General features: G+C 43.5%; 4 protein-coding genes across 6 annotated transcripts; 3 read left to right on the top strand and 1 right to left on the bottom strand.

Annotated features, from left to right (window-relative positions):
- Positions 1-110: 110 nt before the first annotated feature.
- On the top strand, positions 111-8,534 carry LOC117863612 (phototropin-1A). 3 transcript variants are annotated; one of them, XM_034747411.2, is made up of 21 exons: positions 111-591; positions 2,194-2,650; positions 2,773-2,955; positions 3,085-3,176; positions 3,317-3,590; positions 3,697-3,907; positions 4,016-4,086; positions 4,282-4,388; positions 4,491-4,540; positions 4,639-4,722; positions 5,554-5,613; positions 5,695-5,784; positions 6,002-6,078; positions 6,173-6,257; positions 6,351-6,431; positions 6,570-6,673; positions 6,797-6,846; positions 7,212-7,318; positions 7,450-7,575; positions 7,675-7,726; positions 7,865-8,534. In XM_034747411.2, exons 1-21 carry the CDS (start codon positions 579-581, stop codon positions 8,212-8,214), a joined length of 2,724 nt encoding a protein of 907 aa, XP_034603302.1. In that variant the 5' UTR covers positions 111-578; the 3' UTR covers positions 8,215-8,534. The 3 variants fall into 3 exon arrangements, 2 of the variants coding, with proteins under 2 accessions (XP_034603302.1, XP_072150909.1); XR_011898640.1 differs by lacking the exon at positions 111-591 and having other exon boundaries at positions 2,172-2,650; positions 7,865-8,270; positions 8,364-8,534; XM_072294808.1 differs by lacking the exon at positions 111-591 and having other exon boundaries at positions 2,172-2,650.
- A 359-nt stretch (positions 8,535-8,893) lies between these two features.
- Positions 8,894-11,617, top strand: LOC117863613 (enoyl-[acyl-carrier-protein] reductase, mitochondrial). Its single transcript, XM_034747412.2, has 8 exons — positions 8,894-9,460; positions 9,556-9,699; positions 9,802-9,904; positions 10,061-10,160; positions 10,546-10,622; positions 10,692-10,770; positions 11,093-11,211; positions 11,339-11,617. Exons 1-8 carry the CDS (start codon positions 8,920-8,922, stop codon positions 11,430-11,432), a joined length of 1,257 nt encoding a protein of 418 aa, XP_034603303.2. The 5' UTR covers positions 8,894-8,919; the 3' UTR covers positions 11,433-11,617.
- Positions 11,618-13,134: 1,517 nt separating this feature from the next.
- On the top strand, positions 13,135-16,649 carry LOC117863565 (protein TONNEAU 1a). The gene is made up of 8 exons (XM_034747348.2): positions 13,135-13,389; positions 14,012-14,144; positions 14,650-14,738; positions 14,826-14,948; positions 15,828-15,958; positions 16,057-16,082; positions 16,175-16,331; positions 16,440-16,649. Exons 1-8 carry the CDS (start codon positions 13,303-13,305, stop codon positions 16,462-16,464), a joined length of 771 nt encoding a protein of 256 aa, XP_034603239.1. The 5' UTR covers positions 13,135-13,302; the 3' UTR covers positions 16,465-16,649.
- A 318-nt stretch (positions 16,650-16,967) lies between these two features.
- LOC117863564 (probable LRR receptor-like serine/threonine-protein kinase At1g67720) lies at positions 16,968-22,915 on the bottom strand. The gene is made up of 15 exons (XM_034747347.2): positions 22,398-22,915; positions 21,656-22,193; positions 21,050-21,555; positions 20,795-20,927; positions 20,633-20,704; positions 20,490-20,558; positions 20,343-20,414; positions 20,026-20,094; positions 19,685-19,836; positions 19,366-19,607; positions 18,887-19,013; positions 18,185-18,250; positions 17,902-18,085; positions 17,664-17,799; positions 16,968-17,561 (listed from the first exon to the last, which is right to left on the bottom strand). The coding sequence occupies exons 1-15, from the start codon at positions 22,477-22,479 to the stop codon at positions 17,235-17,237; spliced, it is 2,775 nt and encodes a 924-aa protein (XP_034603238.1). The 5' UTR covers positions 22,480-22,915; the 3' UTR covers positions 16,968-17,234.
- Positions 22,916-24,141: the final 1,226 nt, after the last annotated feature.

Here is a 24,141-nt window from a genome sequence, read left to right as displayed (position 1 = left end):
ATAAGCATGGGCCGGCCGTGCTACAAGCTTGATGGGTCTGCTGGCTGCTCGATCGATCCTCTAGCTAGTGTGACTAGTACGTAGTGGCGCGTCGTGGTCATGGACGACGATGCCTCTCTCCCAGCTCGTCGTCCTCCTCCTCTTCCTCTCTGATGGGATCCACTTGCATCTATCTATCATCTCCTAATAATTACTAGCTGGTGTACTGATGCCAGTACTAGTGTACTGTACAATTACAGACCCTCTCCTCCGATCCGATGTCCTGATCGATGTGTCCTCCTCCTGCTGCTGCTGCAATCCCATCATCAGCAATGATGAGCCTCCATGCCATGGCCATACCACCATGCACAGCCTGCTGATAGAGAGCTGCTGCTAGGATAGATCCATGGAGGATCTCCGCCACTAGTATATGTAATCGATCTCACATGCATAGCCTACTATATATCCCAGGGGAGAATTGAATTGAAGAAGCTTAGCCGCTGCCAGGCGACACCGCCTCCTCCTCGGAATTGAATTGAAGAAGCCTTTGCTGCTGATTTGATAATTGAACAGCAACGGGTCATCAACCATTCAATTCAATGGCTTCCAAAGGTATGTACTACGTATGCTTTTGTTGCATGCATGCATAATAATAATGGAAGTTAAATCATCTATAATTAAAATTAGTTAGTAATTAGATCATATCCATATATAGCATAGCATTATGATTATCCATCCCCCTTCCCTGGAGGCCTGCAGGTCAGGTGCTGCCTTTTCTGCTGTATAGCATAACATTTCCCTTTTCCCAGATTATTTAAATAAATAAATAAATACAAGCCTTTACTACTACCTGCTTTTATTCTGATTGGTCCACCAAATTCTTCCTTATCCGATGCCATGGTCCAATGGATATGTGCCAATTTAATTTGGACAGCCATCCCATCCGTCCATCCCCATCACCTAGCTCATTTTGCTACCAAGGCATGTTGGAACAAATTAATGAATTCATGTTTACCAACAATTCTTTTCAAATTCCTACTGAGAAAGAAATTTAGGACAAAAATTAATACGACTCTCCTGTTTCCTATGTTTTCCATGCAGTACTGTGTATTCGGATAAAAACTCATTTTCAATCTTTCCTGCGTTTTGCAAACACATAGGATACATTTTGAGAATTTTGTGTTCTAAAAGACGCTTAAACCGAATTTAGCTACGTAACACATACTCACTGTTACAGAGAGCATCACATGTATAAAGGTCGGCTCCAAAATCACTACTACATACGTACATGCAGAAGCTGGCCGGATCCAATTCCACGCCTTTAACTTTTTTTTTTCCTGATGATCCGTATCACATGCATGCATCTTTTTTCATCTTTACAAAATATGCCTACCATCCATTTCATCTTATATTTTTCCATGTCGTTCTAGTCCTGCCGTCAGGGAAACGATATTTGAAATTTCCTGTTTCTTATTTGTACTACCTGTTAGTGTTTAGCCGTTAGAGAATTTTTTGCTTCTTTTTAAGAAAGCTAACGATTACTAAACCAGTGAGCAATAAAATATTTAATAAGCACTAAAATAACTTAAGGTCCTTGAGAAAAAAAGACCCCAAATCCCAAATACCCACGTGGCACCATTTCCTGACAAGGAAAAGGAGAACAGGATCAAAGGTAGTGAGGAGGTGGTTCATTTGACATAAAGGCTGGTACACTGCTATATGCTAACAGTTTTGTAGTTGTAGGTCATCTCATATAATGTCACATATGATTTTTGCTAATGTGGAAGAGAGAGAGGGAGAAGGGAGAAGAAGGTCATTGTTTCGCGAAACAACCGACTTATATGCTAGATAGATTTTTTTAGAACTATAAGACCACTATCCTAATATTGTATGAGTTGTGGTTACCGTGCAACTAATATTATTCCTTTATTTTGTTTACAAATGATTTTACGACGAGACCAAAGAGAAAAACTATTGTAGTGGTTGTCTAATAACGTGTTGTCAACGGAGGATTACCTCAAACCAACTAAAAATAAATTACTGTAGTGGTTATCTGATAGGTTGTCTGAAAATTACGTGTCAGTGGAGGAGGAGACAGCGTCAGTGCAGCTGTCTTAAGTTTGGGATCCGGTGAACAAGCAGAGTATTTTCCTTAATTTTAGCAAGTTTTGCGTGGACTGAAGAAGCGAGTGATGACGTGGCTAACTGATGCAGGACTTCCGCGCGACTCCCGTGGGTCCCTCGAGGTCTTCAATCCCAACGCCGCCTCCGCCTCCGCCGCCGCTTCCATCCGGCCGGCGAAGCCCACCTCCCCATTCCTCCTGCCGCCCCCAGCGGCGGATGATGCTGCTGCCGTGGGCCGGGCCGCGCAGAGGGCCGCCGAGTGGGGCCTCGTCCTCCAGACCGACGACCACACCGGCCGCCCTCAGGGCGTCACCGCCCGACCCTCCGGCGGCTCTGCTTCTGCTAGTACCCGCACCAGCGACTCCCTCGACGGCATCCCCAGGACCCTCCCCCGGGTTTCGGAGGAGCTCCGCGCCGCTCTCTCCGCCTTCCAGCAGACCTTCGTGGTGTCGGACGCCACCCGCCCCGACCACCCCATCCTTTACGCCAGCGCCGGATTCTTCAACATGACCGGCTACTCATCCAACGAGGTCGTCGGAAGGAACTGGTCCGTCTTCTCTTCTTCTTCTTCGCCTCCCGCTCCTGCATTAATTTCCCTTCCCATTATTATTATTGTTATTGTTATCAATTAGGAGGAGTAATTAATAAGGAAACTGCATCTGCATACAGCCGCTTCCTTCAGGGCTCCGGGACGGACCCTGCAGAGATCGCAAAGATCAGGCACGCGCTCGCAGCTGGCTCAAACTACTGCGGCCGTGTTCTCAACTACAAGAAGGACGGCACGCCATTCTGGAACCTCTTGACCGTTGCCCCCATCAAGGATGAGGATGGCAGGGTCCTCAAGTTCATCGGGTCAGCGCTTTCTCATCATATCATTATCTATTATTATGCCACTTCATCATCCAACAGTACTCCAATGTACCCTTGACTGTATTGGAGGGAAAAAAATCATCTTCTCATTCTAACGTCACCATATCACAGGATGCAAGTGGAAGTGAGTAAGTACACTGAAGGGACCAAGGATACAGCAGTTCGCCCGAATGGATTGCCAGAATCACTAATCAAATATGATGGTACTACTACTAGTTAATTTGTTAGTTGACATTTCCAAATTTAAGTTTTTTCCATACCAGCTGTAAGTCTATGTATGTATCTTTCACAAATTCAAGTTGCTATCAAGCTGAATGAAAAAGAATAATAATATTCACTGCAGCAAGACAGAAGGATCAGGCCCGCAGCTCTGTCTCTGAGCTTCTTTTTGCCCTCAAGAATCCACGCTCCTTGTCAGAATCAAGAAATAGCACCTTTAAAAGAAAATCGCAGGAATCAGAAGGTGTGTTTTCAACCCAAGTTCCTGGCAAGAGAAGCTCTGAAAGTGGATCTCGCCGCAACTCTCGAAGTGGAATCAGAAGCTCTCTGCAGAAAATTAGTGAAGTGCCTGAAGGAGGGAATAAAACTAGAAAATCTGGCTTGCGTTCATTTATGGGGTATGATAACAAATAACTCATATGACATAGTCACACTGTCACAGCATTTGATTTCATAGTTTCCTTGTGTTCCTTGCATTTGTTCACATTTAATTTTTCTGTGCAGTTTTCTTGGTATGGGCCATGGAAATGTAGAGAAGAACATGCTGAAACCAAGAGATGATCCGCTAGTTGACAGTGATGATGAAAGACCTGAAAGCTTTGATGACGATTTCAGGAGGAAAGAAATGAGAAGGGGTATAGACTTGGCTACTACACTTGAACGTATTGAAAAGAATTTTGTCATCACCGATCCGAGGTTACCTGATAATCCAATTGTAAGACAACAACTCGGATCTCTTCTGCTGCTGACACCATTCTTCTTTCTATTGACATATATATCAACTTCCCATAAAACTATATCCATTGTTTGGTCCATGTTACAGATATTTGCGTCGGATAGCTTTTTGCAATTGACAGAGTATAGCCGTGAAGAAATATTGGGAAGAAACTGCAGGTAAAATGATGACCTTTCAACTGTTTAGAAACTACATATTAGGAAGTAAGGAGGCCTGTATGCTACCTCCCTTCCCCTTGTAATTTTTCATGCACTATTTAATCATAGTTAGGCACAGTGGCAAAATCTCCAAACTGTTGTTTGTTCTGCATTTGTAGTGGCTAATGAATGCATTGACCTATATTTCTCTTGCAGGTTTCTTCAAGGACCTGAAACTGACCGTGGGACAGTAAAGAAAATAAGAGATGCCATAGATAACCAAACAGAGGTCACCGTTCAGTTAATAAATTATACAAAGAGCGGTGTGTAAGATCATGATGCAATTTATGTTCATTCCCAAATATTTTTTTTATATGGTTATGAGTTCAACTAAATTTGCATGTGTTTATTTATCACTTGAACAGGCAAAAAATTCTGGAACCTCTTTCACTTGCAACCAATGCGTGATCAGAAGGTACTACAATGTGGGCCATGGGGATACTTTCCTCCAGATTTTTGTTTGCAACTTTTTCACTTGAGATTTGAGATGTATCATATTTGATTGTTGAACAGGGTGATGTTCAGTACTTCATTGGGGTTCAGTTAGATGGAACTGAACGTGTTCGAGATGCTGCTGCAAAAGATGGCGCCATGCTGGTTTGTATCTACTTTACTGAAGACTAGCATATCTGTGCTCACTATTGAGAGCAATTGTGATTGCGTGAGATAATAGATTGATTAGGTTAAACAAGGGTACAAGTATATATAGGCAACCCTAAGATCGGTTTATAGAATCAGATGAACAGATCTCAAGGATTTGGTGCCTATCCTAATCAACAGGAGGACCCGGACTCGTGATACCATGAGAGCAATTGTGATTGCGTGAGATAATAGATTGATTAGGTTAAACAAGGGTACAAGTATATATAGGCAACCCTGAGATCGGTTTATAGAATCAGAACAGATCTCAGGGATATGGTGCCTATCCTAATCAACAGGCCATGGCAAGGAGACGGCCTTAGCCCAGGCGTGACAACACCTATGGGCCTACATGCACACAGCACATACATATATTTAACAGCTATCACAAGTACCAGGAAAAGGAAAAAATGATGAAAATATCAGCTATATCCGCGGTAGCTAATATGTTATCAAAGCAAGCCTTCTGTAGTGCGTGCTTGCAATATTTATTAAGCATTTAGCACCATCTAGAATCTATTAAGTATTTAGATATCTTAAACCCTGGTGGTCAACACTGGTACTAGTAAACTTGTGGTATTATGACATCCCAAAATGTTCATAGTTGGCATCCTTTAGGTCAGTTAATTCATGTTCTGGTGACTTCCCTCGCTCCTTAAATGGCCTGCCTTTTGTTTTAGTTTGTAGAAAATAATTTTCACCACTAAATTTTGGGTACCTTAATTTCTAAATTTCCTTGTCCAAAAGCATAGTTGTCTTATACATTAACCTGAATTGTTCATTTACCAGATTAAGAACACTGCAGACAATATTGACGAGGCTGCAAAGGAACTTCCTGATGCTAATTTGGTCAGACTAAATAAATACTCATTTTGTTAATAAAACTAAGTATGGTTGGGCACTTCTAAAGGCATTTTATGGTCATATTAGAGACCGGAGGATCTATGGGCTAATCACTCAAAACCAGTCTTGCCGAAACCACATATGAAGGATACTGCATCATGGAGAGCCATCCAAAAGGTATGCTATACGCCTATACATATAGCTACTTTCTTGCCATTTGTAAGGCTACTGGATGAAAGGGAACAGTCATAGAGACACTTGAGAGAGGTACTGGCATGCATTCTGCTGTAGAATTTAGTAGTCTCTGCAGTATATATGCCTAATCAAAAGATCATTGGAGTACGCACACCATTTTTGAAATCTCCCAGATGGATCCTGCTATTATTTCTTGTAGGTTCTTGAGAGTGGTGAAAGCATTGATTTGAAACATTTCAGGCCAGTAAAACCTTTAGGATCTGGTGACACTGGCAGGTAAGTATTTCTTTATTTTGGTTTCAGTAATATTAAAACAGTTTCCTAGTTATGGTTTTAAACAGTACACATGTGCATTATTTTTGAATTGCAGTGTCCACTTGGTTGAGTTGCTTGGCACAGGTGAATACTTTGCCATGAAAGCTATGGATAAAAGTGTGATGCTTAACCGAAACAAGGTAGGAGTAACAAATTTCATCACACATGAATTTTGTTACTGCTATCTTTAATTGTTGCTTTGCTTCATGTATCTGTCTCTCTAATACCTCTAGGTCCATAGAGCTACCGCTGAACGACAAATCCTTGATATGTTGGACCACCCATTCCTTCCCACATTGTATGCATCATTTCAGGTTCGTTGCAGAAATAAATTGTCTAGTATGCTATCATGATACTCGACTTGTTAATATTTATCCTCCTCGCCTTTATTCTGCTTTTGTGGATGATATTCTGATTTCTAGCATCTCAATATTGCCATATATATGTTGCAGACCAAGACACATATATGTCTTATTACCGACTACTACTCTGGTGGGGAACTTTTTATGCTCCTTGATAGGCAACCTATGAAGGTTCTAAAGGAAGATGCAGTCAGGTGAACATGGTCTTTGAAACTGTTTATTTCGCTTAGATTTTGTGGCTCTGGCTCTTAATTTGGTGGTTGTTATAGTAGGAGACAAGAAGCATTGCTTGATATACTGCTCCATGATTGTTGCAGGTTCTATGCTGCAGAAGTGGTAACAGCACTTGAATACCTGCATTGCCAAGGTAGCCATATACACCATACCAATTATATATGAAATTCTCTGCGAATATTCCGAATAGTGGTGGATAATAGCACGTCTGTCAGCATGGATCAGTATTCCATAACCATACTTGCATCTGCTTATGTCTTTCTTGGCCAACAGTAATTATTTGCCCACCTCCCAAATGCATGTTTTGGGTAAGGAATTAACCATTCATGAAAGTGATGGGCTTCCTTAGCGGACAGGAAGTGTGTGTGTGTGTTGGGGGGGGGGGGGGGGGGGGTGTCCTTGCTCTTGTTCATCACATTTTACTGGAGAAGGCTGAGATGTTTACATTTTGTAATTGTCTATGGCCCATGCCACGCTTCTTATTCTTTCTCCCCTCAGGTATAATCTACCGAGACTTAAAGCCGGAGAACATTTTACTTAATAGAGACGGGCACATGTCCCTGACAGACTTTGATTTGTCATGCTTGACATCCTGTCAACCACAGGTAATATATATAACTTGATTATCAATACATCTAACAGGACAGTGGAGCGCCATGCCGCCATTGTTTTAACTTGTCAATCTCTTTTTTTGTTAGTAGCAGTTGCTAACTACTCCTGTTGCTTGATATGACAGGTGTTCCTTTCAGAAGAGAGCGATAAGAAGAAAAGGAGGAGGAAGAGCAGGGGTTCTCCCATATTCTTCGCTGAACCAATGCGAGCATCGAATTCGTTTGTTGGTACAGAGGAGTACATTGCACCTGTATGTATATTTCGTTAATTTTCATTCTGGCTGGCATTTCATGTCTGTATTTTTTTATGGGTGATAGTGGGTCATCATCAGTTGGTGTACATGTTGCAGGAGATCATTACTGGAGCCGGTCATACAAGTGCTGTGGATTGGTGGGCGCTAGGTAGCCAATCTTATCTCTTTTTTTTTAGATTATGGAAAAGTTCCAGCCTCCGCATTCACGAACTGAAAGCGTACGGCTGATGATTACAAAACAAAACATGTGCTTGACAATGCTGAGCATACTTGTTGGTATCATCAGGGATCCTTCTGTATGAGATGCTGTATGGCTACACACCCTTCAGAGGGAAGACGAGGCAGAGGACCTTTGCCAACATCCTGCACAAGGACATGAGGTTTCCAGCGAGTGTGGAGGTGAGCCTGGCTGGGAGGCAGCTCATGTACCGGCTGCTGCACCGGGACCCTGCCAACAGGCTGGGGTCGTACGAGGGCGCCTCGGAGATCAAGCGGCACCCCTTCTTCCGCGGCATCAACTGGGCTCTCGTCCGTGCCGCCGCGCCCCCCAAGCTCGCTCAGGTGGAGGTGGAGGCTCCTCCTCTGCAACTGCAAGAGACAGCTGCTGCTGCTGCTGCTCTCACTGATATGTTCTGAAAGGCTGATGAATGAAATGAAGCTAGTAGTGCGTCATGTCAGTATTGTGTCACTAAGTAAGTAGATTACCAAATAAGTATGGTAAGTTGGCACAAAGAAATCAATTGAGTTATATTGATGGTCAACTTGGCTATGTTGTTGTTGGGCAGGAGTAGGAAGTCTGCTAATGTAATGTGATGTGATGCTCCAACCATTGGGAAGGAACAAGATACTCATAGAATAGATGCTTGCTTACAGGAGGAAACCAACCCCATACATTGCTACTCCGTAGCTACCTCCCTCCGTTATTAAATATATGACGTCATTGACCTTTTACTCCAGCTTTGACCAACAATATCTATTAAACAAGTTAGTTAATTAAAGTAAAATGTGTATCATTATGTCTACTATTAGATGTATTTTAGATTTAACCGGTTGGTTTATCTATTTGCAAAAATATTTGTAGAAAAGATGAATAATCAAATAAATGAAAAAAAATCAATGGCATCATATACTCCCTCCATCCCAAATTATAAGTCGCTTTGACTTTTTTGGTACATTCATTTTACTATGCATCTAGACATATTGTTATATCTATATACATAGCAAAGTGAATAGTAAAGTGAATGTATCAAAAAAGTCAAAGCGACTTATAATTTAGGACGGAGGGGGAGTATTTAAGAATGAACTATTTGACCACGAAGAAGCATAGGCCGGCACTTTTATATGGAACCAACCACCCACCCACCTACCATCTTGGGCTGGAATGCTGGATTGGGCTGGGCTTTAAAAGGAAGAAGAGGAAGGAAGGAAGAAGAAGAGGGAGGAAGGAAGAAGAAGAGTAGAGTAGAGAAGCCAAGCCAAGGGTACCGAACCGACGACATGGCGCCGCCGTCCCGGTTGCTTCCGGCGACCTTGCAGATTCTCCGCCGCCGCTGCGCCTCCCGCTTCTCCACCGCCTCCTCCATTGTCTCCCCGCCGTCCAAGGCCGTTCTCTACGACGAGCACGGCGCCCCCGACCAGGTGCTCCGGGTGGCGGACGTGCCGCCCGTCCACCTCGGCGACGGCGACGTCTGCGTCCGGATGCTGGCCGCCCCCATCAACCCCTCCGACATCAACCGCATCGAGGGCGTCTACCCCATCAGGCCGCCGCTCCCAGGCGCCGTCGGGGGTTGCGAGGGGGTGGGGCAGGTCCACGCCCTCGGCCCCGCCGTCACCGCCCCGCTCTCCCCAGGCGATTGGGTCATTCCATCCCCGTCCTCATTCGGTAACGAGACCCACCCCTCTTCCTTCCTTCTTCTCCCTGTCTCGTCCCGCTTCGGGAACCTTCTTATGCCTTGATGATCAACTGAAATTTGGCAGGGACATGGCAGACGTACATCGTCAAGAACGAGAGCATGTGGCACAAGGTCCGCAGCGACGTGCCCATGGAATACGCCGCCACCGTCACCGTCAACCCCTTGACCGCGCTCAGGATGCTCCGAGACTTTGTGCAACTCAATCCTGGTGCCAACTTTTGCTACTTGCTAGTACTTCCTTCCCTGGTCAGTTGGCACACCACTCCCCCACAATGCTCATGGGCTCATGGCCTTCAATCTCCACTGTCAGGTGATGCCATTGTCCAGAATGGCGCTACCAGCATTGTCGGCCAGTGCGTGATTCAGCTCGCCAAGGTACATGGAATTCACACCATCAACATTATAAGGGACAGGTTACTCTCCTTTCTTCCCCAAAATAATTGGGATCAAGGATTATGTTGCTGTCTTGGCTTTCTACATGATTGTGGCAATTTTCTTATATATATGCTTCCCTCTTGAGGTGTTCACTTCCTTACTTTATTAAGTAATCTGTATCTGAATTGATGCAGGCCTGGCTCAGAGGAAGCAAAAGGTAAACTCAAACAACTTGGCGCAGATGAGGTGTTCACGGAATCTCAGCTAGACATGAAGAATCTCAAGAGCCTGCTGGTACTGCTTCACTACTTGCCTTTTCAAATCACTCATCATCCTTGACCTTGACAACTACTAGTATTTGCTTCACAAAAATCTGTGCGCGGCCTGGTAAAAATTGAAATTATTTGCTTTAGACAACTGAAAAAGTGAAAACGGACTATTTGCCAAACTTAAGAAGGTTAGGATCTGAGGTTGACAAATGCAGTTTGGATTAATTTATGCAAGCCCAAGCTCAAATGCAGTGACAACCATGAGTTCCTTCTCTTTTTTTGGCTGCTTGTGCTATTACTGCCTGATACCGGCATACGGCTTCCAGTTCATTCCTCTATAAGAATTAGGTTTGCTTAGAGTTTGAACCAAGCCCTTATCTATTTAAATGTTTTGTTTTGTGTGATGTTAGGGTGCTTTGCCGGACCCTGCATTAGGATTTAACTGTGTCGGAGGAAATGCTGCTTCTCTGGTACTCAAGTTTTTGAGGTAACGTGTTGAATTTGACAAAGTTAGAATTTTTATTTCATGCCATAGCCATAATCCCTTGTTCTTTAGGCAAGGAGGCACCATGGTGACATATGGCGGAATGTCCAAGCGACCTGTCACTGCTCCTACATCATATTTCATTTTTAAGGTCTGTACATCAAACCCGGCTTGTTAATCTTGTGCTTCCCAGTTTTGCACTACATAATACCATTAGGCCATTTTAAATTCTTTAGCGCAATAGTAAAGTCCCTAGTTTATGTGAGCAATGTCTCTGCATCAAAATTGTCACACCTGGATAACGGCACTATCTCTCAGTAGATGAGAATGAAAAGAATTGTGAGCATGTTAAGACAACGAAACTATTTGATAGATGATTTCTCCCAGGATGGTTGTATTGATTTCTGATTTTTTATATGGTATACTGCTCCCCTTACATCTCGGATACTTAACACGACGCGATGCTTTGAAAGGATATTTCCATGCGAGGGTTCTGGCTACAGAAGTGGATGAACTCAGATAAGGCGGAGGATTGCAGAACGATGATCGACTACCTCTTGGGCCTGGTGCACGAAGGCAAACTCAAATACGAGTATGTGATGCCATTCTTCTACTCTTATTGGATTGCAGTTGATCTTTTTGACATGCTCTCTCTCATCTGGAGGAGGCATAATAAAGATAGAAATGATTGATATTCTGGAACATTAATTTGCGTGCAGGATGGAGTCGATTCCATTCAGTGAGTTCAGCTTGGCTCTGGAGAAGGCCCTGGGCAAACATGGAAGCCAGCCAAAGCAAGTTGTGAGGTTCTGAGATGAAAGATGAGTGTTGTCAAGTGTTTTAGGCAGAGCGACTTGGAGTTGTATGTACTCTGGACACAGCAGCTTAGCTAGATTTCTGTGCGATCGAGTTCATCTTGCAATGAAATACCAGTTGTACACCCGAGTTGATGTCACAATCTAACCGGACAAGTTTATTTTATTTTTCTTTTCTTTTCATTTTCTTGTATCTCTCATTTGTTTTTAATATAATCGGCTCCTGCTTGGTTCGTTTAAAAAAAATATTTTCCTTTTGAAATACGCCATGTGCTTTTTAAGTGGATGGTTAATATATTCGTATTTAATACTCTATTAATCTTTTTATTCCAAGTTTATTTATCATTATCACTGCGTATACCATAATTAGCTAGACATACGAGAACGAAGCATTGTATGTATGGTTAGGAGAGCGCTACCTGTGTGCATTTACTCCCTGTGTGCATTTACTCCTTCCGTTCTTGTACCGTTTGACTTTTTTACTCCAACTTTAACCACCAATATCAATTGAAAGATATTGAACAAGTTAGTTTAACTAAAGTGAAACGTGTATCATTATATCTATTGTCAAATGTACTTTAGATTTAATTTGTAGGTTTATCTATTTGCAAAAATATTTGTAGAAAAAATAAATAGTCGGTGTTATATTTAAGAACGGGGGAGTATATTAACATCTACGTGGTGCATTGCATGCTTTAGAGGAAAAAAAACTAAACGTACAATTTGTAGCCGATCATCTATAACGACACCATTGAGCAATATTATATACTATTACAATACAAAGAAGAGATATTATATATAATTACAATACAAAAAATATAAATAAATAATCTATAGCTCTGTTTGGCATGGCTCCAGCTCTGGGTGGAGCTGCTCTACTCCAAAACTCCAGGTAGAGTCAGCTCCACTCCAGAACTCTAGAAATAAAATGGGGTGTTTGGCTAGATGGGTACTCTCAGCTCCAAAAAAATCAATTTCAGTGTTAATTGCCATTGTTGCCCCCAATTTAGACCCCACTTGTCATCCTCTCCCCCTCCTTTCTTCCTCCTTTCTTTTTCCTCTCTCTGCCGTTGCCCACTGGTCACCCGAAGGAAGAAGAGGGGAAGGCACCAGCAAGTGGGTGGTGCTGCCGGCGGCGGGGGGTGCGGCGGGCGGCGGGGCTCGAGCGGGCGGCGGGGGTGCGGCCGGCGGCGAGGCTAGGGCGGGTGGCAGTGCGGGCGGGCGGTGGCGGAGCTCCAAGGCCGGAGCGCGCGGGACGAGGGGCCACGGCGGCCGGCGGCGGGAGCGACGGGCGGCGCTAGCGCGGTGGAGACCGGTGGAGACGAGCGCGTGGAGTCTCGGAGGAAAATAGAACGAACCGTTTTTTCTATGTAACCAGTGGCATTGGTGGGTAATTATCCACCAACTCCACGAGGTTCAAAAGAGTGGTTTCTGGAGTAGCAAAAGAGGTGCTCCAAAACTCCACCTCCATTTGCACTATAGCTCCATGAAGTTGGCAACTCCAAGGAGTTTTGGAGTTGGGGTGTTTGGCTGAATTTTTTGATGGAGTTGCTGCAGTTTAGGAGTGGAGCTGTGCCAAACAGGGTGACTGATCGTATGAAAAAAATAATTCCGGCTACCCAATCAATTAGTTTTTTTTCAAGAGTCGAGAGGAGAAAAGCAGACAAAGGCGCCTTAAGGGCCCACCTGTCATCCTTTTGGCTTGTATCCCCCAACCTTCTGGTCTGCTGCTGCTGCTGTGTTCATCTTCGATCTCCATTCCCCGTCTCCCCTCCCTCTGGTCGGTCTGGGAGCAAGAGAGGAGACGAGAGGCTGCCTGCTCGTGCTCGAGCTCCGCCACCCCCTCCAACCACACCCGGCAGGCAGGGATGGACGACTACGCGCGGGAGATGATGGAGCTCAAGACGCTCGTCACCCGCACCCTCGAGAAGAAGGGCGTCCTCGCCAAGATTAGGGTTCGTTCGTCCTTCCCCATTTCCCCCGTCCCTTCCTTGATCCGCTTCCACGGATCTAGCTTGCCCTCCCCCTCCGCTTTGGGGATCTACGCCTCCGCTTCCGCGATTTCGTTCCCAAAATCCGCACACCCTTTTTTTTCTTACTTTCCAAATTCTAGTGTGCACATTTTGAGCGCCTTGACGCTGCTGGTTGGGAATGCTCGCACATTGCTGAAGAAAAATTTCGTCTCTTAATATTCTGTTGGTCCAGTTGGCAAATCCAGTTAGGAGGAAATGTGTCATGTTACTAGGAAACTTCTTTTTTCTGGCTCCTCTGTTGTGACGACTGCGCCCACATTACTCCATGGTGGTGGGTTTGATTCTAATGGTGCGATGTCAGCAAATCTTGGTTTCCAGCTGTAGGCAATAACAGTTCCTCTAGAAGTTTGAAAAGAACAAACTTTCAGTTTTCTCATGAAAACCTCAAATTATTTGGTGTTTATTCAGTTAATAAATATATGTCATGCATAGAGAAATATGATTACTGATGAAAAAAGTTGTTATATGTTGAAGCACATTGTGCTTAATCAAATCCACATATTTTTTACTAGTTTCCTCATGGTATTCCTTGCTGGGTGACTAGGCTGAGCTGAGAGCAAGTGTGTTTGAGGCCATAGAAGAGGAGGATCGGGTGATAGAGAATGAAGATGGTGGGAATTCTGCTTTGCTTGGTAGCTGCAATGACCGGGCTAAGCAACTGCATGCTTCACCTTCAGGTTTGCACTTCACATGTGCTGGTTGATCAGTTGTTTCAAATTTGTCTGTTACTCAGAAGCCGCAGCGTATCTCCGATGCTGCTATGCTTATGCAACTTTATTTTCTATCATATACAGACCTCTAGAAACTTGTACTACTGTTCTCAAACATTCCACAAGGATAAAGGTTGATATTCTGCAGCATGATAATCCATTTGCTGCTGGAAATTCTGACATTTTTTGAAATATCGTAATTTTAGCTAGCAATTTAAGACTATACCTGAAAGATGCATACTAGTGTGGGTCTTTGGTTTTGAATGCTTCTGTATCGGTGTTAGTTCAAAGAAGCATGCCCATGACTAGTTTATGTTGTTTTTAGTCTCATCACAGATATCTCAAGTGTTTATAGTTGTCATGCTAGCCTAAGATGATCTTAAGTACTTAATGGATAAAGTTTAGCCTTGTGTTTTGCAAGCTGCCCGTAACATGGAATGGTTTTACATTCTAGAATTTCTTTTGCTTGCAGGTAGGTTATTAACAGCACTTGTATGCGAATACTTGGAGTGGGCACAACTAAGTCACACAATGAAAGTTTACTTGCCAGAATGTAACCTGGTAAGTAGTGACCATTCTTGTCATATTTTGTTTGTGCATTTCGGAAATCAACATCCACCAATGTTTCCTGTTTCATTTGTTAATCAGCCCAAGGACTTCTGGAAGAATGAACTGAAGGACTTCTCTAACAAAAGTGGAGCTGAAGGGAGCAGGAGTGCTGAAAGCGGTCCAATGCTTTTAGATGTTCTCGAAGGTTATCTGAAATATGAGGTTTATCTCTCACACGATCATTAACATATAGTGGAATCTAGAATCATTTTATATCCTTAAGTTTCCCAGTATAGAAAAAAAGGAAAAAACTAATGTACTCAGGATTTCTTCTTAGAAAACCATATGGTTCTTTATGCATCCTCCTATGCATTATGTTCGGTATCAAGGAAGGTTGTGACATTTATGATACCCATCAAAGTGTTGCCTTAAACAAAAAATAGGTGTTGTGAGTCTGGATTCTCAACTTATGTCGATACGCATAATCAAGATCAAACACAATCTTCACTATTTAAGTTTGCTAGAAACAAAAGGTGATGCATTCAGAGAATGTAGACAATCAGTGGCGGATCCAGGACCCCAGCCTGGGTCCAAGGCTAGAAAAACAATGGAGATTATTGAAAATTATACACATAATAGAGGTGCAAAACACTTGATCTTGTATTAAGCTTGGATCAGCCCCCTCCTAGCCAATACCTGGGTCTGCCCCTGTAGACGATGATTCTTAGCATAATCAGAATGGGTGGAAATTGATCTATTCTTTTTGAGTTCAGTCAGTTATGTTACAATGCATGTCATTCATTATCTTTACAATGAATTATCATTACCGTCGTACTGAGATCTGTTTACCTGTGATTTGTTGATTTCAGCATATATCTGTTGATCTATGAACTCCAGTTCATTATGTATACGATTATTTTTTTTAAAAAAAATCAGCTTAGGTTTGCACTGTCCTTGAGCAATTAAAGCTGTTTTGTATACTTTCACTGTTAGTAGCAATAACGTCTTTGCAATTGACCTCCAAATATAGTCAAAGTTTAGCTTAAAATTTATGGTTTTCCGCGGCATGCTTTGGTTGTCTAAATATGTTCTATCTGTCAGAATTTATCTCAAACAAGGATGGGTGGTAGGAGGATGATGAGTTCAGAGTCTGAACTTTCACTAAATGCTGAACATCGGAACTTGAGGAGGCCACCATCATCGTCAGTTGGGAGCCTGCCTCCTATGGGGAGGTAAGCATGATGCCATACTGTTGTGCCGCTGTACTTATGCGTCAGTTATTTGTTTTGGCATTAGATGTGAGGGTAACATTTTACTTTGAATTTGCCAGGCCAGTCTCATCATCGCAGACATCAGGTTTGTGACCTGATATGTAATTCGTTAAATTTTTCATATATGGTTGTATTGTTGTGAATTCTGAAACGGGTGCCCTTCGTACCTATGTTCAGACCGCCGAGGGGGTTCTTCAGCTTCGAACACGAGAAAAGATGAGTATAATTGGAGATATGACCCAGAAGATATATCTGAAGAGGTGCTGCGGACATCGACTGCTCTAGAAAACATTCAGTTAGACCGGAAATCTAGGAATCTGCCGACATCTTGGAAGTAAGTGGGATTGATTGATTGATTGCTCCTCAGTTATAATGTATGTCCAATGCAATTACTTTAGGTGGAGAATGCCATGCGATGATATCGTGTTATGTGCTTTTGCAGGCATTCGGGGGATGCTGCTGAGTAACAAACAATGAAGGCTTTGGAGTCGGTTGGTTGGTCGTGTAATTTGTACCATTCGTTTGCAGTGCTTGGAGTGTGAGTGAGATCGCTACTGTTAGAGAGATGATGCTTGACTGGTTATGGTTCTCTTGTAACAAACAAAACAAATGTTGCTGCTTAATTAAGGGTTGATTAGATTATTACTATTCATTGATGCCTACCTGCGCCTGGCTGTAGGTGTTGGTAGATATTAGTGCTCCTGGCTGCAAAATTAAGGGGAAAAAGATTAAGGCATACATGCATGCAGTGATATTGTATGCTGACGTGTTGTGACAATGTCTTGCGCTGCTTTGGTTATCATTATATTAAGAAGAAAAAAAGGTGAATTTTGGTTGATGATGATATCCCTATACTCTATTAGCTGTGCCTAAAAGGCCCTCTAATTTAATCATTTAGTCTAGCAAATTTAAGGATCGGGTTTAATAAAAGTCGAATCATAAATTTATATGATTTTGAACTAGGGTTAAGTTGGATTGTCAATGAGTCACGAGGACCATGATCCATTATCACCCACTATGCCTCATCTTCCCTCCATGCGGCGGAGGTATAATATTTCGTTTCCACAAATAACCATTTGACATCAAAAACAAAGACTAGCAACCTACTAATTTCATGATTGACAGCCAAAACTTCTCCTTGATTTCCTCCTTCCTTGCTACCTAAACATAATAAATCCTTGCACATTTCATCTCTCCAGCTCCATACCATTACATACATATACAGGGGGTGTGGATTTCATCTGAGACCTGGGCGCATCAGCAACTCGTCCAAGTCCAGGTTGTTGTTGGCGGACGAGGAATCAGCCATGGACATGGACCTGTTGCTGTTGGACAGGAGCAGCTGCTGCTGGATTTGGACAGAGTGCTGGGGTCCCCGCTCGATGGCAATGGCGTCCTGGATCTCCTTGAGCACCTCCGAGATGGGTGGCCTCTGTGCACCCTTGGGCTTCACACACATTATTGCCACCTCCGCGATCTTCCACACCGACTGCAGGTCATAGCCTCTATCCATAGATTGATCAATGATGGCATGGATGTTGCCGCTCTCGATGTGCGATCGAGCCTGCCAAGTTCATTCATTTTCATTTTGTTTTTTGGTTCATTCATCGATCAACAGCAATTCACTAGCAGAACAGGAAACCAAAAGTTGTTGCTCTCTTCTTACCCACGCAACAATGTTACGGCAGTTGAGCCCAAAGTTGTCATTTGAGATTGGCTCGTGGCCTGAGATGAGCTCCAGCAAAATCACACCAAAGCTGTAGATGTCGCTCTTCTCTGTCAGCTGCTGCGAGATATAGTACCTATCCGAAACACAACATAAATAAAAAGGTTTTCAGACACAATGCTAGAGAACCATACAGAATGGAGGTTCTGTTCTTCTCAGTCAGATAGCTTGGCCTTACTCTGGATCCAGGTATCCCACTGTTCCTCGAACTATGCTTGACACATGAGACCCATCCACTGCAGGTTTTGATAGCCCAAAGTCCGCAACTTTAGCTCTCATGTTCTTGTCAAGGAGAATGTTGCTGCTCTTGAGGTCTCTATGGATAATTGTTGGGGAGCATCCTGTGTGGAGATACTCTATACCTGATTTTTTTTTTGCCATTTCACATTCAGAAAACATGGTGGCTAATTGTTCATATTCAATGTACAAGAGGGAATTGCAAGACATAGCAGAGCACATACCTTTTGCAGCATCTTCTGCAATCTCAAGACGCTTCAGCCAGCTAGTTATTTTTTCATCAGCAGTACCTGAGGAAACACCACCAAAATATTACACTCATCTGTATATCTTTTCACTATGGGTTCAGCCATCTAACACTCCATGTTGCTGCAGAGGTTGTTCACTGAATAATAATCGCAATTGAGAGCAAAACTAGAGATATCTGACATACAACAAAACCTTGTCTTTCATTAAGGAGAACCTGATCTAACTACATGTTTGAGCTCAGTTAATTAAGTAATTTCCTAAAGATGTAAAATCAGCAGCACAAGGACGCGAGGCAGGTATAAAACACCAACCAATCTTCTGTCATGCCTAAACGCTAGGATGCGAGACAAAGATCTTCGTAGCAGCAATGCTAGTATGCGTACACGAGACAAAGATCTCGCACGCAGTGGCAATGGCTAAACAGGGATTGAGAGCCTAAACATAATAGGCTAACTACTCGATTTTACCTTCAAGTTACATATCCGGCGAGCCCCCAGCAACCAATCTACTACCTCAGGATACCCCTTGGTAGGTTGTCAGGTATAAAACACCGACACAAGGAACATTCCTTTGATTAAATTAGATTAGAAACATTTAGCTTGCAAAAGAATAACTATCCACCTACTGACAGTTTAATCCTACAATGTAGATTTACCAGCAGTTGGAAGTGGACTTACCACGAAGGTGCTCTTTCAGTGTCCCATTATGCATGAACTCGTACACTAGTATGTTCTTGCCATCTTGCTGACTGTAACCAAGGAATGTAACCAGGTGTCTATGATGTATTCTGGAAAGCAATGTGACCTGAAATGAGATGTTAGCCAGATAAGTAATCAATTAATCACAGCAACCATGCAGAAGAAAAATCAAGTATGAAAAAAAAATGGTGCATGCAATCCTGTCATTATGCAACTATTCAGTTGACAGACACAGGAAAATGAAAGGGATGCAGACAAATATATATGCAAGAGCACTTCAAATTCCATATTCAGGCTGCCAGTAATTGCTAGTAGCATAAAAATATATACAAGTGTTATCTCTGGTTAATTTTAGAATAAAGTGAGGCTATAAGTTATTCAACTGCCTCTAGCATCTCAGGATTCGTTTTCCCAAGCACCTGTAGAAGACACCAAATAAGGCTAGTATGGGAACAGACCTCATTCAAGAATTCTCGGATGCCTTGATAAGAGTCATTTGTGAGAAGTTTGACTGCAATTTCTCTCCCATCAGCCAACTTTCCATAGTATACTATGCCAAACCCTCCAGAGCCAATTCTTCTCTCAAACTTGTCAGTAGCATCTTCAATTTCAGATAAAGAAAATCTGTGTGCTGATTCTGTAGCTACTTCACTAAAATATGAGCCAAGTTTTTTTGCTGGTGCTGCAATAACAACTGTGTCTGGAGATGGCAAAAGAGTGTGTCAATTGAGCCCTAGCATAATATTAGATGTGTCAACTGAGCTGAAGAGTGTGTACCTTCATGATGTTTCTTCTTTCTCCTACTTGTAAAGAAATAACATCCAATAGCAGCACCCAGTAACACAATGGCCCCAATCACCACGCATATAATAACTATGGTGTGGCTAATACCACTGTTTACGATGTGAAGGCCACTGTTGCCTGAGAAGCTGCAGGCATATAGCAAATTAGAACAGATGGGAGTCATGCGACCATCCAAAGAACGACATAGCTATTTGATCTACATATGTAAGCATTTTGGTGCCACTAAAGAGTGAAGGTTCTCAAGCCACAACCACAATAGTGCTTAAAAGCATGATCTGAAATAAATAATCTGATTGAAAGAAAGTGAAACTAACTTCAAAATAATGCTTCTCTTGAAAAGTGATTTTGGAACCTGTCCAGACAGCTTGTTGTTTTGGATATACCTGCAAAAGATTTAGTTCATAAGAGGGGTCCTTTTCCATAAAGACCCTTGAACAAATATAGTTGCATGAAAAAAAATACAAAATCACTATCATCAACAGTCGTTTGAGTTTCTTGAGCAGGGAAAAAAATCAGAAATGAACATAAATAAAGGTAAAATAGAAAGGAAATGAAATTGAAGAAATACTGTACTATGATCTTCAAAGTATAGTACAGATTAAGACAAGGTGGACAAAAGAATTTAACTTACAGTTCTTTCAAATTAGGTAGGTCTCCCAAAGAAGGCGGCAATTCACCAGTCAACTGATTGTTCTCAAGGTGACTGGAATGAAGAAAAGTGCCATATATTAGTAGATCATTTCGGAATAACATGTTATTAAAATAACTGGAAACTCACATATACTGCAAATTATGGCATTCGCTGAAATCAGGAATTTGCCCAGAAAATGAATTTCCATCAAGCCTTCTGCATTAACAGAAATAAGTAGATCAGACAATAGATGCCAAATACTTGGACAGGATAAAGTATTCAGTCCTTACAGCTCAAGCAGCCCTGATAGCTTTGTCAGTTCCACTGGGATACTTCCTGTAATGTTCTTCCCAGACAATGTGCTGCAAGGAAAAAAAAAATCTCAGGTGTCACATACTATTTCATTGAGGTAGACAAATAATGAAGGCGGAATGATATGCCAGTTATCATACATTGAGAATACCCTTGGAGCATCTTCTGAACTGCATTGCACCCAGGACCATGATGCTGGTAAGCACGGATCGCCACCCTCTTGTGCCCAACCTGCTTGTGAATACCGTGATACCATGCTGGCCATGATATTTGCTGTCAATGATACATGCACCAATTTAATCAAACACTGGATTGTATTGTACATCGGTGAAACACTAGGAATTGTTGTAGCTAGGGAAAAAGAAAAGGTAGCTGAAACACGGACAATTGCTTACCATCTTGAGATCCCATAGTAATTTGGACATATTTGTATATCTCCAAGGCATTCAAAATAGGCCCCTTTGAAGAATCATCCGTCTTCTTGAACCCGAAGGAGAAAACAAACGGAAGTGACAAATTCGTGTAGCCTGGTTCATACAAACGGTATTTGCCCTGAGCATTCTCCTCCACGTCAACAGTTGGTTTACTGAGTGCTGGCATGCCAGGGACATCTAACTTAAATTTTCTCGTTTCATTTGGTGCCAAATCTTCAATTTCTGCAAAATATGATACTCCCCATGCATTTGCTGGGAAACCTTCCAAATCAAGGCGGTAGTTCAAGGACCCATCTTGGCCAACTACTGCTGTTTGCATGACCTTTTCAGGTGGTTCTTCATTGGTACCGACAAATACGGGCTTTGTAGTTGATATTCTTTCAGTCCCCGGAGCAACATCAACAAGGTAATTTGCTCTCCTCACAGAATCAGATTCCCAGATTCTATCAAACGGGTCATCAGGGTATCTGTGGAAGAAGAAAAGGAGCGCTCTTCAGTCAACTGTTTTAATGAAACAAAATGTAGTTGTTTGTGAAAGGCATATAAGCATGGTGTTGTTTTTAGTACCTGACAGAATCATTGCTTTCGGCTCCAAAATTTATCCTTGCAGACAGCGCAAGAAAGAAGCGTGTCTCATCAGTGGTGTAGTAGAGTGAACCGTTGAATTGGCGGAGCTCGAGAGTGGAGATGAAGGGCTGTCCTGTGCTGGCATTGGAGAGGCAGACGCTGAGCGTGGGAGCAGCAGCCAGGATAGTTGCTTCCTCAACGACGGGGGTGGTAGCGTCATCGATGACAATGGTGGACCAGGGAGACGCTCCTAGGGAGATGTCGAACTTTGGGTAGACATTGCTATTGTCGAAGTTACCATAGAGGAAAGTGGCTCTGACGAGGTAGCGCGTCCTGTTCCTGACGTTCATGGTGTAGCAGTACTTCCTGTTGTCTGCTGGGAAATAGCGCACGGTAGTGAACTGCTGGCTCCGCAGGCCATTCTGGACCAGCAATTGTGCTGCCTGGCCACCGGAGACGAAGGAAGCATCGGAGGTCCACTGGATCCCGATGGCATCTGTGTGATCACGAGCTCCCCCACAGTCCAAGCTAATGAAACCTGCAGCGCGGCGCAGGATGGAAATGGACAAGTTTAGATTTATAATCAGTGCAAGCTGCGGGGCAAATCAAGCAGGGAATCACTGTGGCCATGCCGCTTCCTGCGATTTCGCAAATCTCCTCATCCATGGCAGGAAAAAGGTGGCGGCGGCGCGGCCGTGAACAAAAAACGGAATCTTTGGAGATGAGAATGGGGCTCGCTCACCAGGCTGCGCAGCGGACGGCGGCGCAAGGAGCTGGAAGTGGAAGAAGAGGAGGAGAGCGGCGGCGGTGAAGGCGGAAGCCATACAGGCAACCGCACGGGGATGGGGCTCCCCTTCCCCGCCCCAAAGCAGCGAGCGCTTCTTCCCTTTCCCTTCCCCAGAGCCAGAGGCCTGAGGATCTATCGCCTGCCTCTGCCTGAGGAGTTTGGATTCCACCTGCTCACTCCACTTGTACTCGGAAAAAGAAATGGACAAGACGAACAGGAGGAAGGAGATGAAATCCAGCTTTTCTACTGCTCCATCTTCATTAGTAAGCTCGTCTTTAACAACTAATAAAGTGGTCGATTAGGACATGCTGTAATAAATAAATAAAAAGAATCCAGAGTTCCAGAGGGGAGACGACGACTGCTGCCTGAAGAAGACGACCGGACGGGGTGGCGGGTGGGATTCCGTGCGAAATGCAGCTCCAGATGGCAAATCAGATCGTCGAATCTAATCAAATTTTTGTTGCCAACCATTCCAACAGCTGCCCTTATCAAATTTGGTTTGAAACAAATTCTTCGATCTCTATTTGCAAGCCATGAATGGAATGGGACCCAGATGCTTTTTGCTGCCCACAGGCTCCTGGACATGATCAAATGGCCTGACAGACGCATCAGCAGGTATCCATGCATCATTGCACCTGCATCTGCATGCCTTTATTTGCGTCAAAAAGCAAGTGAAGTGACCGATCCTTTTATATCGGAATGGAAAATCGCAAACCCTGCCTCTGATGCTGTGTTATGCGTTAGCAATATAATCAATCAATGGCATATGCCTGGCAGCATGCGCACTTGTGCATGTTGGTAATGATTGACTAGTGTTCCTCCTTTCAAGCTAAGACTACGTACTACTGGCTTTGCTTGCTATGAAGGATAAGAAAAAGATAAGAGGAGCCACATCCATCCAAATGTCCCCATCACTTCTACTTCTTTTAAGCATAACGTGTGTTGATGCTAAAGAACTACATTGCAAAAGTTGATAATACTCATCATGTGCGCGTGCATATGTTGGGGTGTGTGTCCTTTCCATGGGCCACTTTTCCTAGCGCATTTTGGAAGCCTGCTATGTTGGGGTGGCCGGCCCGACCCATGTTGTCCACGCAGAAACACGCCAAGAGCGAGAGGAATCAAAAAGAAAAAAGAAACACACACCCAAACGTGCGGAGGTGGATCGATTGAGCAGTATAGATGTCTTGCCGCCAATGCCCTTGGAGGACGATCGATTGAGCAGTATAGACAACAGTATTTACCGCTTTCATCGTGCTCTGCACGCTACCCACCACCGATTGGTTTCGGTGCTCGACGACACCTTTTTGCCGCGGCATGCGCGGTGTTGTGAGCTCATGTCGCATTCCGAGCTCCATGCAGTAGACGTTCAAGTTGTTGGCGGTGAACTCTCCCCCTCGATCCGGTGCAGAGCGCACGGAGCTTGGCGCCGCTCTTCCGTTCAGCGGTTTTCTTATAAGTCACCGGGGTCGAAAATATGGAGACGGGTCGAAGACGTGAAAATAACCTCCGGAGCCGTTTTTGGCCATGAAAATGTGTGTTAAAGGTCACGAGAGCCCGAAAACGACCACACCGACCAATAGAGTTGAAAACGTGGGGATGGGTTGAAGACGTATAATGGCCTCTGGACGCGTTTTCGTCCATGAAAATGTTTGCTAAGATCACGGGTGCCTGAAAACGGCCACACCGTCCAACGGGG

This window comes from Setaria viridis, chromosome 7 (genome assembly GCF_005286985.2).
Source record: "Setaria viridis chromosome 7, Setaria_viridis_v4.0, whole genome shotgun sequence".
NCBI lineage: Eukaryota > Viridiplantae > Streptophyta > Magnoliopsida > Poales > Poaceae > Setaria > Setaria viridis.
This window is presented reverse-complemented; position numbering and strand designations above follow the sequence as displayed.

Coding starts and splice junctions, on each gene's coding strand:
- LOC117863564 (XM_034747347.2), bottom strand. CDS start 22,479: ATGGCTTCCGCCTTCACCGCCGCCGCTCTCCTCCTCTTCTTCCACTTC. Junction 22,194..22,397: donor GCCGTCCGCTGCGCAGCCTG/GTGAGCGAGCCC, acceptor GCCGCGCTGCAG/GTTTCATTAGCTTGGACTGT. Junction 20,415..20,489: donor TGCCATAATTTGCAGTATAT/GTGAGTTTCCAG, acceptor TCTTCATTCCAG/TCACCTTGAGAACAATCAGT.
- LOC117863565 (XM_034747348.2), top strand. CDS start 13,303: ATGGACGACTACGCGCGGGAGATGATGGAGCTCAAGACGCTCGTCACC. Junction 13,390..14,011: donor GCGTCCTCGCCAAGATTAGG/GTTCGTTCGTCC, acceptor CTGGGTGACTAG/GCTGAGCTGAGAGCAAGTGT. Junction 15,959..16,056: donor AGCCTGCCTCCTATGGGGAG/GTAAGCATGATG, acceptor TGAATTTGCCAG/GCCAGTCTCATCATCGCAGA.
- LOC117863612 (XM_072294808.1), top strand. CDS start 2,172: ATGACGTGGCTAACTGATGCAGGACTTCCGCGCGACTCCCGTGGGTCC. Junction 2,651..2,772: donor GAGGTCGTCGGAAGGAACTG/GTCCGTCTTCTC, acceptor ATCTGCATACAG/CCGCTTCCTTCAGGGCTCCG. Junction 7,576..7,674: donor CAGAGGAGTACATTGCACCT/GTATGTATATTT, acceptor TACATGTTGCAG/GAGATCATTACTGGAGCCGG.
- LOC117863613 (XM_034747412.2), top strand. CDS start 8,920: ATGGAACCAACCACCCACCCACCTACCATCTTGGGCTGGAATGCTGGA. Junction 9,700..9,801: donor CTTTGTGCAACTCAATCCTG/GTGCCAACTTTT, acceptor CTCCACTGTCAG/GTGATGCCATTGTCCAGAAT. Junction 9,905..10,060: donor ATCAACATTATAAGGGACAG/GTTACTCTCCTT, acceptor GAATTGATGCAG/GCCTGGCTCAGAGGAAGCAA.